The sequence below is a fragment of the Chelon labrosus genome (genome assembly GCF_963514085.1).
Source record: "Chelon labrosus genome assembly, chromosome: 20".
NCBI classification, from domain to species: Eukaryota; Metazoa; Chordata; class Actinopteri; order Mugiliformes; family Mugilidae; genus Chelon; species Chelon labrosus.
The window spans coordinates 15,421,519-15,437,567 of NC_140353.1; the positions used below are offsets into that span (position 1 = coordinate 15,421,519).

General features: G+C 41.7%; 1 protein-coding gene across 1 annotated transcript in view; it reads right to left on the minus strand.

The window, feature by feature from the left end:
* The window catches only part of LOC311505032 (pleckstrin homology domain-containing family G member 3-like), a 31,035-nt gene that overhangs the window by 8,856 nt on the left and 6,130 nt on the right, over window positions 1–16,049 (minus strand). The window contains exons 3-8 of the mRNA XM_084568427.1: window positions 5,492–6,021; window positions 2,870–2,970; window positions 1,354–1,423; window positions 1,210–1,256; window positions 971–1,121; window positions 561–692 (exon numbers count right to left, since the gene is read on the minus strand). Coding sequence (XP_084424553.1) covers window positions 561–692; window positions 971–1,121; window positions 1,210–1,256; window positions 1,354–1,423; window positions 2,870–2,970; window positions 5,492–6,021 — 1,031 coding nt within the window. The remainder of the gene's footprint in view (window positions 1–560; window positions 693–970; window positions 1,122–1,209; window positions 1,257–1,353; window positions 1,424–2,869; window positions 2,971–5,491; window positions 6,022–16,049) is intronic.

Here is a 16,049-nt window from a genome sequence, read left to right on the forward strand (position 1 = left end):
CTAAAGCAAGGAAATGTGCAGCTTTAAAATTAAAAATACATCAAAATACATATTGTTAATGTGCAAATAATTAGGTTTGTCACAATTAGTGTGTGTTTGCAATTATTTGAGCGGACCACAATCGTTTGAATTGCCTTTTAAAATCGGTTGAATGAAACAAACAGGAATGTCATATGTTCATAAGTGTTGCTACATGTCTTTCTATGGGCTGGGGTTTGATCGCTTTCATGACGTCATCTTATTACGTCCCCTTCTTCTGCCTTGGTTCAATAGCACCTGAGGGGGAAATTAGTGCCCCCATCTGTTTATCTCATGGTGCTTGAAATTATTTGTATGACATTTAATTGTCAACTAATATTTCATGACAACCCCACAAGAGACTGAAGTCACGTAAAATTACTTAGCAAATATGTGCCCTTCTGGTTACGATAACTCTCAGATGTACAACACATGGTCAGTGTGTAACAGAGCTGCCCATCTTTTCTAACCCACCCTTTCCAAATATGTTCTGTACTACATGTGAGCAAAAGTACTTTGCATGTGTGGCAGTGCTGTCTGACCTGCACTCTGACGGCATGTTCATGTTTCCTCTTCATGTCGTTGATGTACCAGGCCACTCCTGTCATGGTGTCTATGGCCTCCTGAATGACCTCATAGCCCTCCTCGTCTGGGTCAAAGTGCTTTGCAATTTCCTTTAAAAACAGATCAAGAACAGTTACAAACTCAGATAAGATCAACTTGATCCATCTCCGTTTTAACCTTGTAAAATTATATATTCCTTTTAGCATCTTGACACTTAAATAATTAGAAAAACTAAAATTACTCTTTGGTCAAACTGTTCACTCAGTCATTAAGCAGTGTGTAACAAGCAAATTAGCACATTGTTAAGTATTCCTTAACAGTTTTTAAACATAAATATACCAAGCTTGTATACTGAAATTGAAGAGAGATCCCTGGGGACATTCTGTACCTGAAGGAGCAGGTGATACTTCAGGATCCTCTGGACTGGCTTTAGCAGGTAGGAGCCCAAAGGGAGGGAGCGCTTTAGACTAGCCTGACGATCCCTGAAGAACTTGGCTAAAGTTTTGCTCCTCATGCAGTCAGTCAGTGACGCCACTGAGCTGGAATACAGACATTTATGAGCTCATTTATGCGTGTTGCACCATGGTTTTTACAATGTTTTAAAAGAAACATCTTCTCGTTACTTACTTGGGATAGTTGGTGCAATACTGGGTGTAGATTTCAAAATCTTCACTCTGGGGAAACACAAATCAGATAAATACATCATGAATGTGTATTTCCTTAGAAACCAAAATTGCTGTCAATAAATATGTAGGACATGGTTTGACTCACCTTATTTACAAAGCACTGAGCGATAGCCACAGGGTCATTCTCACACATGTCCAAGCACTGCAGTAGTTCACTGAAATGCAGAACGTGGTAGAGATAGTAAGCATCAACCATCAATGAATCGATCTTAATGCTTTAACCTCTGTTCTGACTTCTTGTTGCATGAGTGACATTTGATCTTACATGTGATCAACAGTAGAGGGCGCCATACACTTTTAAATAGGAACCTATGAACACGATTAGACTGAGAACACATGGCGGCCAGTCCCATCAGAAACAAGCTTTATTCAGAGCAATGAAACCAAAACCTGAGAGTTGCATTTAAATATTCTACAATGTGTGGAATCAACAGAATAGAAAGTGCCTGACAGGTGTTGGATAACTGAGGTGAATAGTGGGTAACTGTGTAAAAATACAATTATAAAAAACCTCAACCACCAATAAATCACATAATCAGCTATGTGAATGATTTTCAGAAAACTAACACATGAAAATGTGAGAATTAAACATTTCAAACAGACTTGACTCAGGGCAAATGTGTCAGCATGTTCAATGAGAAAAGTATGGACATTGAGATTTACAAGAGTCAATATTTGTTCCTACTGCGTGTTAGCTTGGCCAGCTACGTTTACACTTGGGACAAGGTTAAGTGCTACAAAGAAGTACAAATTCAAGGATGACAAATGTCAAATGTGAATTAATACATTTTGAGAACACTTAAGAGGTAAGTGCTACTAGCTAAAGCCAATAATGAGATTAAATTACAGCGAACCAAGTGTTAGAAAGACATGCACATGTACAAGTACATACACTAGATACATACTATATAGACACACTTTAATGTTCTCTTGCAACACAAAAGTAGTGTTTCCCCTGGCCAGCCTCCAACAAATTAGTACAACTCTGTTGCAATAGGTAAACACGTAGCACCTGTGCACGGGCTGACACAAGAATTTCTCCTTCTAAACAAAACAGTAATAAACGACTTTTATTACTGTTTTTGCATTGTGAAAGCAATGGGTGCAATGTAATCCCGTGACAAGAGAAGAGCCTCCTCTCTGAAAACGACAGTACATGCCCTTTTGAATCCAAAAATCTGTCTGAAGCCTTCACTTTAATAAAGCTGGTCAGAACGTGATTAAAAAGTAAAATGTAATCTTCTCTACTGGTTCTTCAGAACTGTATAATAACCTTGGCATTACCAGGGCGGCTCCTTGCTACAAGAGAGGAATGTTAATGTGTGTTTTGGCAAGAGGGGCGCTCAACAATGAACACTTGCTGACATAAGATGTTGAAATGTAAAGGCAGCTGCACTGCTATTTCCTATGGCTTTCAGATATTTGTGTCTTTGCTGTAGTGTTGTCACATTGTATCCTCTGTATCCACTTTGAGTGACTGAATGAAGGTGTATTAGCAGTCAGAGAAGCAGACGTTGTCAATTGTCATTAACTCTTACTTTACACTTTACAGAACAGAAGGTAGGCTCATAATCATCTTTACATTTGGACGGATGATTTACCTGTTGAACTCGTAGATGTCCTCTATGTTTCCAAAAAGAAAGCACACTTGCTCCGGCCGTATGGGAAGGTTGCCCATGTCGATTATGTGTGCCAAATAGTCCTGGTAAAGACATGGAGTTAGACTTAAAAGCTCATGTTGAAATCAGTAGAGAGAACATGCACCACGAGAACCATTTTCTTTTTCCTTCTTATATCTAAGCTGAGTGATTTGACATTTGGTTTGTCCAGCTGATTGTTGATCTGTAATAAATGATCTAATGTACATAAAAATATGGAGGGATTTGAGGATTTCCTATGCTAAAAAGGCAGAATCATTTCACGGGTTAACTATGTGATGCTTAAAGGATCCTTTTAAGGACTTGTTCCATGGACAGTGCGACTCTCTTGTAGAGGCTCTGTAGTTGCCAGACACTGTCTGTTTCCCTCCCAGAACCTGACTCCCTCTGGACCTCAGGAGTATTCAGAAAGAGATAAAAATATCCACACACACACAAAAAAACAAAACGACAAAAAAAAAAAAAAACACCAAAGCCAAATATGCCAACATCTGGATGATTAGCCTCTCTTGGTCAATTACACACTCATGTGGGATGCAAACAACTCCAAACAAGTGAAAGAGTAAGTTAACGAGAGACAAACACGCACACAAGCAGCACACCAAACAGCTCCTTCCTGATGATGTGGTGCAAACAGACACACACACTTAGCAGGCCAGCTGGACGGCCTATGAGGAAAGTCTTCACAGCACAATACTGAAGCAACTGCAGCCCTTCGTCAATAGAAGTACAGCAAGAGCACTGCTGATGTGCAGTCAGTCTCATACAAAAAAAAAAACAAAAAAAACACCACTGGTGTTATAATACGCATGTGACCTTTGGTGTGGCGTATGGTTTGTCACAGCTTAAAGTGCTACTCTATTCTCATTAGAGAATAAGCAGGTTCCTCCACCCTCTATAATGTTTTTATGGATCAAATGATATTGTTTAATCAAGAGTTAATCCAAAAATCCTAAATCTTACTGAGTGATATGTTAGACAAGTTCTTTCTGAATACAGTAAGCATCAATCACATTCTTGTTTTAACAATGCTGAGCATGACTGAGCTGGGTGTGTTCAGACCAGGTGTTGGAGATGTAGAAATGCATGTGAGACCAGCTGGGGTCAAACAGCTGTTCTCAGAACTTTATCCCATGGAGAAAGCTTTAAGAGTGAGAGCTTTAAGAGTAAGCATGGAAAAGTGATAAACTAGATTTTACAACAAGGATGAACATGCCTTACAGCTGCTCCTAAGCTCCATGTCACTATCAAGTGGAAGACTTGAAATAGCTTAAAGCCGAATTGAAGGAAGCATTTCACACATCTCTGTCAGATCTGAGGCTTGGTGTGAAATTAAAATAGGCTGCATGGAATTAAAATGATTGAGGCCATACTGTAATCGTAAAACTATAGAGGATACATGTGCGGTTGTCTGTGTTCCCACACTATAGTCTATGGAAAAAAACAATTGCTCTTCTTCATGTGTGTTATTTCTTCAGCTGGTGCAAAGACGGAGGTGTTTGTGTTGGCTGGGAGGGCCCGAGAGTTCAGCTTGCACCAAGGCCTGTGTGCTGGGCTGCTGCTCCTGTCAACTGAAATAGTTTGAAGTCCTGGGAGTGTTTGTCAGGAGCAAGTCGTTACTTAAGCTGCACGAGGGGCAGCACTCCCTCCCACAGAAAAAGGCTAGACGCCAGCTCAGTCTGCGACGAGGTGAGGAGAGGTGCTGGCTGGTTTACTGCCAGTCGGTCTCAGAAAGGCCTCACGTGTTAAAGCCATTACTGTCAGTGCAGGGGAGACGACTGCAAACTGAGGGCAAGGGAGGTTTCTCCGTCTGGAAGTTGTTTCTAGACTACAAAGGTAGACTCCATGATAAGAAATAAGTGGTCTGTTGAGAGGTAAAGTCATCCCAGGCTCATTTTCAACTCCTCACATCTTTTAGATGAGGTTTTCCCTATCTTAAACTGAGATCACAGTGACCATGATTCATGACACAACAGACCTGCACTGTCTCCCATTTCTGACTCCAGATATGAGCCCGCAATGTACAGGCTATAAACTTTCACTGCACTGTAAATATACAGAATGGTTTATACAAAACACTACAGCCAGATCATAAAACGCAGGACAGCTGTCATTTCTATGAACTAGAAATCTATAAACAAAGCACACAAATGCCAGATGTCAGGCGTACATTTTTTGTCAGCTGGCTGATTTGTTTGGAAAGCAAAAACATTTCAAATGAATCCTGTTCAAGAAAAAGAAACATTCACCGGATGTTTCATAAGTACAGACTCTTGTATCTACAAACAGCTACTTGGAACACAATTTCACATTATTTGCTCTCAACAGCTACTGAGTAAAATTCCCCTACGTTGCATCCTGGCTGCCTAGATTCAGTTAATCACCACTATAGAGCACTGCAGACATTAAGTCATAGCTTTAAGTTAATCCAAGTCAAACATAGGCTTTGAATACAGGATATTGTTGATTTACCTCTATAATACAAAACGGTTGGCTCAAAGTGAAACACATTAACAGTAACGGAAAATTCTGAGTAAAATCACCATTTCCTTGACATCCACTCACCTCCACAATGCTGCGCAGGTCCCTGACGTACATGCGCTCTGTCTCAATGATCTCCATGACAACACGGTCCACATAGGTCAGCTTGGGGTTGGGCGCCATGGTGTCCGTGACGACCGGTGAGGCAGGGATATGAGGTATTTCACCACTTGCCTTCCTGTTGGTAGTGGCGTTGTTGTTGTTCCACTGGTTGCTGATCACCCTGCACTCCAGCTGTTCCTGCCAACTTGTGAGGGTGGGACTCTGGTTTCCAGCCTGCTCCCTGGTGCCTTCTGATGGACTCAGTTCCAAATCTATGTCGTCCTCGCTCGGTACGGGTGGCGTAGTGGAGGAAGGAAGGGCTACCGTGCTCCCAAAAAGACTGTGACTGTCGCGGGATGAACCAGAGGACAGGGTGGACACCAGGCTCACCGGACGGTCACCCTCTCCATCCAGGGGCTCAACACACACCTGGCTGTAACAGTCTGGGCCCACATCAATGATTCCCTGGACATGTTCACCGATGGAGAGGGGTGAGGACAACTGAGGAGATTCTGGAATAAGTGACAGGAAAACAGACAGAAGGTAAGAGACAGCAAACACCTACAGGGAGAGCAACAGGAAAACATTTGATGGAATTTAGTTTTATGTACTTTAATGTTTTTTTGTGACCTTACAATTAGCTTTTTCTATCTACAAAGAGAGTGTTTTCACAGCGGCTACTCTAAATTCTGCTAAATGCTTAGAAAAGAAGGAGTGAAGCAAGTCGTTTTCAGTTGGTTGCAACCTGCAGCTCCACCACTAGATGTCACTTATCCCCATACACTGGGCCTTTAAACTTTGTTTATTTTTACATATATATAATTATTATTATTATTATTATTATTATTTTTGAATTTTTTTTTTTTAATCAAAATCAGTGATCATATTTATGCATCTGCATAGTTGACAGCTGCCCTGTAAATAATATTTGGTAGCTGCTGTGGATTTTAACTGAAGTGTTAAGGATAACCTGAGTGGCTTAGATGAAACCTCTAATAGTAGTAAACACATCTTACCATCCGCATTCATAATTTATTGATATATTTTGTAGTTAACAGATGTGCAGATTTCAAGGACAAAAGACTATAAATGTTACAGCTACAGTACATTGAACAGACTACCTCCAAGAATCAATAAAAGACAGCTCTGTGTTTCTACTCCCAGGCAAAGATGTGGAGGAGTGGTTTACAGTAAGAGTCCTCCTTCAAATCATTACTGACATGGCCTAATTACAACACTGCATATTCTATGGAAAATCCAGCCATTTCCTCTTGCTCTCCTGACTACTGAAGGCTGAACCTTGGAAAAACAGAGGAGGGGGGGAGTGGGGCTTTGTTTATATGTCTTTATGGAACTATGTCTGAATTTAAGAGAAATGGAATCCATATTCAGTTTCACATCCTTCCTGGCCAGATGGGGAATTTTCCTCACAAATGTTTCCTAAATATATGAAGTCATGGCGGTGTGAGAATGGGGCACTGAGTAGCCACTGTGCAGAGAGCTCAATTTCCTTGAATATTTATAGGGCAAAGAGGTCAAAACCATTTTGCCAAGCAACACAAATGGAGCTCTGTCATGTAATTTGGCTTTCAGACTAATAAATGTAAATCTACATGGCACAAACCACCATCAATAAAATGTCTCCAGTAAGTGATAATGTGGAAAGGGCGGATGTAGAGCATAATTTGGTGCTGATAGCAAACAGATGTAGCTTGTGTGATGAGCCTGAAATACACTCTGTTTTATACACGTGTTGACAAGCTTTCAACCTCAATATCTTCACCATCAGATCTTCTTCGCTGGTAGGTGGCCTACAGCTGTGCCGCAAAACAGATATTGTAAAGAACATTTTTTTTTTTTTAACTCAAAGAGTCTGGAAAAAACTTGACTTATCTACTTAATACAGAATATGCAACCTTTTATTGGTGTCCTTGGAATAAATTATGTTTAAGCCCAATTCATATAAAGCATGGGAAGGGCACAAAGCTAGTGATTTATGAAGGTTTGATGTGCAGCTGGATGATGGACTTCACATGAAAAGTCACACTGACTTTCAGTTTCTTCACACACACACACACACACACACATATGCACACACACACAAACGCACACCCGCACACACACACACACACACACGTTTTGGCATCCTGAAACTTTCCATGAGTCAGTATTGGGCTCATGTTGTTCGTACTACACTCCTTCCTCCACAATCCACATCAAGCCTTCCCAACAACGCAGTTCCCATGCAAAGCCTCGCTGGGAGAAACAGATGAGCTGGCAAGCAGGAGCTGACCACTAGAGAAAGCTCCGTTTACGCTCCATGACAAATCACAGGGTTGATGGTGTAAAGGGGGTGTAGCGGTGAGCTATTACACTCACTACACCACTATGAATTAATACGAGGCATCTGCTTCCTCTGCCACTTGTGTCTTTGCTTTTGGGTTTGAGCCGTGCTGGGTCTGGCTTGTGAAACTCCCTTCCTCTTTCCATGTCTTCCTCCCACCAAATATCCTGCTATAATAAAGCTGTTGTGCTGAGGGCTGCAGTCACTGCCAAACCAGAAGGAGAAACAAAAAGAGGAACAGCACAGTGTGGACTTTGTGTAGCCTATATTCTACTTCTTTTTTAAAACGACCTACATCCCCTTATTAGCCACATAGGTAGCAAAACAAGACATGCATGACTGACCTATACTAAAAAGTAAACAAAAGTGGTGTAGGAACAGTCTGACTTATCTGAAGACTGGAGCACACACTTGACATCAGGGCCAGCTCAGCACCACTTTGACCACTTCAGATACAGACTCTACAAGCAGAAATTATCTGCAGCTGATACCACACGCCACATGTTTTTGGGGAAAACAACATAAGTTGACTAAGCACTGACTATGTTGAAACAGACTATGCAGAGGAACGCAAATGGCCTGGTGATCTAAGATAAGCTGAACGCTTGGTCCTGTGCAAGCCAGTGCAGTTTCCAGCGCTTCCAGTCTGCCTGTTGCTTTGCACAAAGATGACAAAGTCCACTGACAGTACAGTCTGTATAAGCTGTGACTTTTCCACAGAGTCATGAATTTGTTTGTGTTTTTTTTTTTAATCTGTTTTGACTGTGTTCTTTAATAGAAAGGTGATGTCCAGGCCCTTCCACTGGAAATTATAGACCACAAAGACCAAAAGCTGAGGCTGGCTACAAAAGTGAGTCAGTCCTTCTAGACCTCCGTGTTACAATCTCCAGCATTACAGCAGAAGCAGACATGTTCACTGCCTGGTACGGCCACTTCCAAGTTATAGGTGGGTGTCTGCCTAAGTGTCATCAACCACCTCAGCTCTACTCACACACCTATTTGCTCATTTTTGACCTAGGCAGGAATTATACTGAGTCAGGCCCTGTCAAGATGGTAAAAGCTGGTGCCACCCACACTGAACCGTTAAAACACCTTTTCAGGAATCCTGGGGTGACGTCACCGAGGGTTTGTGTATCTTTGTGCATATTAGTCAAATCATTTGTTGAATAAGTCGCACCATGGCTTACACATACAATAGGATGTTGGGCAACCTAGAAAGTTGCAGTCTTTAAAATACTTCACAGACCAGTGTGCTAATCTTTATTGAAATAAGGTCACAAGGTGTCCACAAGAAGGGACTAGACTTTCCTCTTTATTTATCCTTAATAATAAGCTACTATAATCATAGGGACAGTGTAAAAGCAGAGTGTCTGGGCTTGCTTGGTGCCACAGCATCTCTTCAACATGTGCAAATATTTATCACTAATCGATGAGGGATCTGTGGCCACAGTGGCAAAGCCATGCCCATCTACTGTGCCACCCTGTTCTCAAATGTGGGGCACCGTAAAGCATCTAGTGTCTAATTTAACCTTTTAGAAATACACATATCAATTACAGAAAGACAGATTAGACTGCACTGTATTTTGTGTATTTATGTATCTTAAATATACCTGCATTATGCATTTCTGTGCTCCGGCTTGCATTTGTTGATACGTCTGTAGTGTTCACAGCGACCAACTTGAAGGTTATTAGTGGGAATATAAATATACACACTAAAGAAATTTCTTGTCACGTTCAAGCAATGCCCTTCAGTTGTCAGGACTGATCAAAGTAACGCACAAGGTTCTGACTGCTTCTAGGCAATTTGTCACCGTTTACTTCACTGGAAGAATAAATAGTTATTGGACTCCATCCCTTAAAGGCCAAATGCCAGGGATGTTGTGGCAATAAACTGCGGAGGAAAGGTCTATAAAAAGAAACCACTATAACAGCAGCAGCGAGCAGCGCACACTGGCTTAAACCATCTGTTTTCTGCTCAGCTACTAATTGGCTCAGGCAGGCAAATACAACATATGTACATAAACATATATTTTGTTGTGTGTTAACTGTTTCTGTATAGGTGATAACTGTTCTTTTAACACCTTAGGAAAGAGATATTTGGAAAATGCACAAAACATTGCATGGATCACAGCAGCTGAAAAATACACTGCATATTATATTGGGAATTATCTTAAAGAAGTACCCTGAGCAAGTAGAGGTTCAATCCAAGAGTTTCATACATTCACTGAAGCTTTGCTTTATACCTACAATAAGTGTTTCCCTTATTCTTTCATTTACAAAAGAACTTCTCTTGCCACTTCCTTGAAAATGCTCAGTGTGTAGACCTGTTAAATCATTTCTTGCCCAGAATAGAGGTGGAGAATGTTAAGTATATGTTACAGGGGGAAAAAAATCCATTTCAGCCAAGTCAAGATTGTTATTTTCACATTCACACACACCACAGTTTCACAAAGTATTCTACCTCTGCTTAACACAACACGCTCCTTTGTTTCAGTCGTGCATCAATAAAACACGGACGTAACCATTAACCAAGTCAAGGCTGCAGAGATGTGCACTATATTTCAGACAGCCTCTTAACCTCAATAACTCACAAAACCTTTTCAAAGTCTATTTAGACTCAAAGTCTAGAGCAAGACAAAGTGCAAACAGACTGTGTGGTCTTTAATGGATTACATTAGTTCAGACGAATTGACATTACCAATGTTGTTGTAAAAAATAAAAGCTAAATGGTTGGGATTCCAGAGAAAAAAACCGGCAAGCCCCTCATTGTAATTCTTTAGATTCCAATTTCCTGACTGTTAAGCTGAGGTTAACATTTACAGACAAAGGTGTGTTAATGCTACAAGCATGACCTCCCTTTTCTTTTGTGCCTCCCTGAATACACACCCCCTGGAGTAGACACGTTACAGTCCCACTCTGTGTTAATACAATTTGTACAACCAAAGTGATTTCGAAAACTGGAGTTTGAGGAACATGGTTTTGGGTAAATGCATTATTAATAAAAGCAGACATTCACTTACAGGGGAGCTTGATGACTAACCATGTAAAGTCTACACATGTTTTGATTATGGTCTGAGGTTATCAGACAGTTAACAATGCACACAGTTCATAAACTTCCCTGTCTCTGACATCATGGTGGTAGGAATGACAAGCAGTGCCTAATAAGGTCGTGGAAGAGTTGAAAAGGAACTTTGAAATGAACACCACAGCACCTGGTTATTAAGTTTTCTGAAAGGCTACATTATGACAGCGATGATCTCTATCTGCTTGAAGCGTATGAGAAACACAAAGCATTCCTTTATTTTGAAATTTCTCTGGCTTGCGTAAATACATTTTTCTTTGCATTCTTGGTCAACGCCATGCGCATCTGACAAACAGCCACAGACAGTGATGTGTTCGTACAATAAGCAGACATGATCTGGCAAATATCAGCACATCCTGTTTTCCAGGTTACAGTAAATATTACCACCTTCACTAGGAAGATAAGCCATGGCATGCAGCTCTGACGTTAGTTGCATAACCATGTGATGATGTGACTCGCATTTTCTCATTGCTTCATGCAAACCAGTTGCTATGCAGATACCCATGCAAATTGTACCTAGGACAAGCTAAAGTTTCCTTTTCTCACACATCTAAAAAAAAATAGCCCTGTCCTTGAACCTGGCTTATCCAAACTATGGTTTCCACTAAACAGAAAGGAAGCCGCAAGATCTTTGTAAACGGTGCATTACGCAACATGATGTCTGCCTGACTTATAGTATTAGGAAACTAACCAGACACAAACAACAGTAATAACAACAACACATGAAAATTATAGTGCAGGTTTAAAACTGGGCCGTAGAAAATATTACAGCCGCCACAACAGATGATAACTTCCCTAATTATATGTTTTTAAATGTCTCCGTAGAGCAAAGTTATGTATGTAGTCATTGTTACTGTATCAGTGCCGGCTTACCTTAAAGATGGAATCGATCTTTCGAACGAAGCAAGGATGATAAAAGGACATTGTATCAAACTCCAAATCACTTTTTCCCAGCTCTTCTCCAATCCCTCCAACTCCTGTGACTAAACCCTTAATATGATGAATGACGAGTGTGTACCTCTTAGTTCAAAAGAACCTGCCTCCCAAATAGACACACCTGTATGACTATTTCGGATGAATTTTCGAAGACCCTGAGTCCATCTGAACTTTGAATTTGCCTACAGGAATACACAAAGTTTGTTCCTCCTGTGCGACTCAGTCTGACTTGTGGCCCTTTGTTTTCTAAGCAAATGAGGGGCAAAGAAGCAGGAACAACACAGCCTATATTTATGTTCACCATGCAAATGCTTACTGTGCCTGATAGCTAAAGAAATGCGTGTCATCACCATTTCTCTTGCAACTGGAAAACTTATGTAACATGTAACAAAAAACACTCTGAAGCACTTCAGCCTTACATACATTTCCTTCCTGTGGTGAGTCTACACTTTGCATCAGTGTTTAGCAATTTTTTCTGAGAGCAGAAAATGAACAATGACAGTATTTACGAGTGAGGGAAATTTGGACAGAACATCCTACAGTAAAAACAAGCCCTTGCCTGCTCAGTTAGCAACCTTTGGTCCGCCGCTCCTGCTTGATTCACAGTGACTCACGTATCAAAAGATGACGAATTTGCACCCAGCGTACAGTGAATCACATCTAAAGCCAACTTGTGATATTTCTCCAGACACTATCTGCCACTGCATGAGGATAAAACCTACAGGACTGAAGTGTGCTGTATGTCATCCTGTTGAGTCATCTGGTAAGATGATTCCTTGTGTCTAGGCAGCTTCGTACATTACTTCTATCCTCTTAGGACAAAGAGTTTTTTAACAAGCGGCGGCGTATCAAAGTTTCATGAGTAAAGTTTACAACTTGGAACATATTTCTTGACATAAATCCTAACTCAGAGCACGTTGTTTCCGTATTTTCAACTCTTTTTGTGCAAGCACAGAGTAGCTACTTTATGATTGCCACTCAACGTAACTGTCATCACATTACAGCATGTAACACGGTGGAAAATACTTGTTGGTTGATTTGTGTGTTCACTCTCAAGCAAGGAGAAAGAATAACAACTTCAAAACAGCTCTGGAGACGACAGCTAATCTGACAATTTGTCCTTTACAGCTAAGGCTACAGAGTGCAACCCTCTTTCCTTTGGGAGTGGGACTCAGGTTTTGCACTACATCTTAATAAAGTGCTTCCGCCCCTCAACATCCACTCTGCACTTCCTTTTTCAACACCCCATCTCTGGCAGTCATCTCCTCCCCCCGGTGGCTGCTGGGAGACAGGGAGGTAACCTTGTTCTGATCCCCTTGGGAAAAACTCCTCCCCACCTGGCAACGGTGAATGGCTGCCCCCCAGGAGGGTGCGAGGCGCAAGCATAAAGGGTGCCTCTGAGGATTAGGCCCCGAGTCTTCACAGACCATTATCAAACAGCATGAGTCAGAACAGTTGTGATTAGACACAAAGACCGATGGACTGGAGTGATCTCTCATTCCTTGATGGAGGGAAGAATTTAGGGCACCTCAAGGGTTTTCTGCTTTAAACTGTCCTTCATATGTACAAGATGGTTCGATGTATACCCGTGTTTGGCCCCACAGGGAGCTTTCAATGCCGCGTTAATAATTAGCCCGAAAGTCGGTAAACCGCGGCGGTTTATTTACTGCGGTTTAGAGGCTGAATACACAAAAACTCAACCTGCATTCCTCACAGACAGTCAAGGTCAAAATGTTGCGCTGGAAGTTTTTGGGGAATTCTGCTGCTTAAAAGTGAAACTAATTGCGTGCCTTGTACAAGTCTCACTTTTTTATTGAGTGTAGTTAAACATCAAGATACATTTTTACAACTGTTTAGATCCATAAAGAGCGGTCAATGATGAACCTATAGATTTATGGAAATATTACAGCATAAAATGTGGCTACTGCGGCACCTGTTATCCAATAACCTTTGATCAAAGTTAATATGAAAAGTTAGTATGAGGCTTATTTCAACAGTACTGCAATAAAACAGGAAACAAGATAAAGTGACATGTCTCAGATAGGCAGATTTCTCTGAGTATCAAAAGGACAAAACTCCTAAAGACGCTCAAATTTAATCCTATAAAACTCCTCTGTGCTCAACACAGGCTCTTAAAGGCTTCAGCCGTGCCAGCTGACCTCAGTGCATAGGCATGTGATGATCCACTTAGGAAACTCCTCCAACAACAAGCCCCCCCCCCCCCCCCCCCCGCTAGCGCTCTTCAGGCACTCAAATATAGCGAGCCCTCGATCTATTCACAACTCACATTTCCTCACGACAGCACACACTTCGGGGGCCTGAGGTGTGAGTCTATTGTAAACTTTACCACCAATATGACAGCCTGCAACCAAACAGCTGTCCTCTTAGCGCCCCTCTGTAGAGTGCAGACAGGCTGCTGGCAGGACAGCTGTGAAGCGTGGAGGAGAGAAGGTCAGGGAGGAGCACTTCATTTACTGCACATCAAGCTGGTTAACACATGCAGCGTTATGAAGGGTGTGATTGTGGTTTTTGTCTGGGTGTTTAGGCTTTAATTATACTTAGTAGTCAAAGGAAGAATTTAACGTTTAGTTCCGTCTTTATGTATATAACTTCATAGAGAACAAACACAAGCTTTTCCCAGGCTCTAATAAATCACAAGACAAGAATCATTTACAATAACACATCAGACCATTATTATAGCTTAGCACCATGTCTGCAGTCCAGTCAGAATATATTTTAATGTGCAGCATACTCGCCTACAAAACATCATCTGAATGCTAAGTATTGAAGAGGAAGCAAATAAAGAGTTTTATAGATTCAAATGAGGCCGTCCAACAGGAACAACCAAAGCAGAGAGCCTGTAACTAATGTGGGTAATCCACCGGAAGAGCTCTATGGGAGGAATGCTATTGTGGGAGGCTGTAAAATAATTTACATTGAAATAAAATCTTTTGTAAGGAGTACGGGAGTTAGAGTCAAACAATGCAAGGAAATGAAATACAGTGAATGTGTCGTTGTGCAGCAGTTTTACATAAACCTATGCAACACAATTTTGAGGAGGATAAGAGGCTGCTGGGGGTTTCAGTGAGCATCAGTGCGTGAGCTCAGATCTTTGCTGAACAGGAGTTCCTACAGGCTCACCTGAGGCTGCCTGTGATTAATGCTACAGGCAATTAAGCAGAGAAAGAGTTCCAGTCCACGAGCTCCATTAACAAGTCCACTCAGAGACGCAGCCACCCCTGCCATCATCTATCTATGTCCACAACCCTATGCCCACTGGTCTGGAAAAGCTGCAGTGAATGGAGATGATCCATCCGTCCCCCCAGAACCCTTTTAAAGCTGTACATTCTGCACACGCAGCTACATTCCTGCTTGGGGTTAAGTAGGTCAGAGGGAACCCTTATCTTTGGGAGAGCTGCTCCACGCAGACACGGGTCTGTCTGACACACTGCCATTGGACTGACAACGTAGACGTGAATTAGTTTAGAATACATTTCACATGTTGGATTGCAATCACGGTGGTTCACGTTCCACCAGGGTGATGAAAGTTTGACTTTGATGGAAATTATAAGGGGTCTAAAATAGGCTCCCGTCATCACGTTTGTCTGGGAAAAGAGTGCAGAACAATGAAAAAATACTTGCAACAGCTGCAAAGATCATTATGCTGGAGCCCTGGATGACATATTTTTCTTCATGGTGATTTTGTCTGATAATGCACGGTGCCCTCCAAAGCCAGCTTGCAGTAAAATAGTCAGCGTGACATATTTTAACATCGGAAATCCTTCAGAGGAATTGGAGCTGGGTGGTAACTACAACCTTTTCATTGTTTACCTTGACCAGACAGGGGGGCTTCCTTTCACCATGTGCGCTCCTCCTGCCTGTTAACAACATCCAATCATCACCTCACCCAGATAGCATATTACCAGGAGCCCTGCCCCTTAATTACCATCTATCCATCCATCCATGGCAGGGGAGCCAGGTCAGTCACACTTTAACTCCAAGTGGTTCTTAAACAAATCTGTCTGAAAATGTTTCAGCTGCAGGTGGGTGTTCTATCATTGCAGAGGTGATTCTGCACTAGACATCTGAACTGAAAAACGAGCTGTGAAGAGAATGTGTGGCTGGTGCAGAGTGGCCTTCTGGGGAAATGGAGACCAGGATTTTCATGAGGGCGGCAC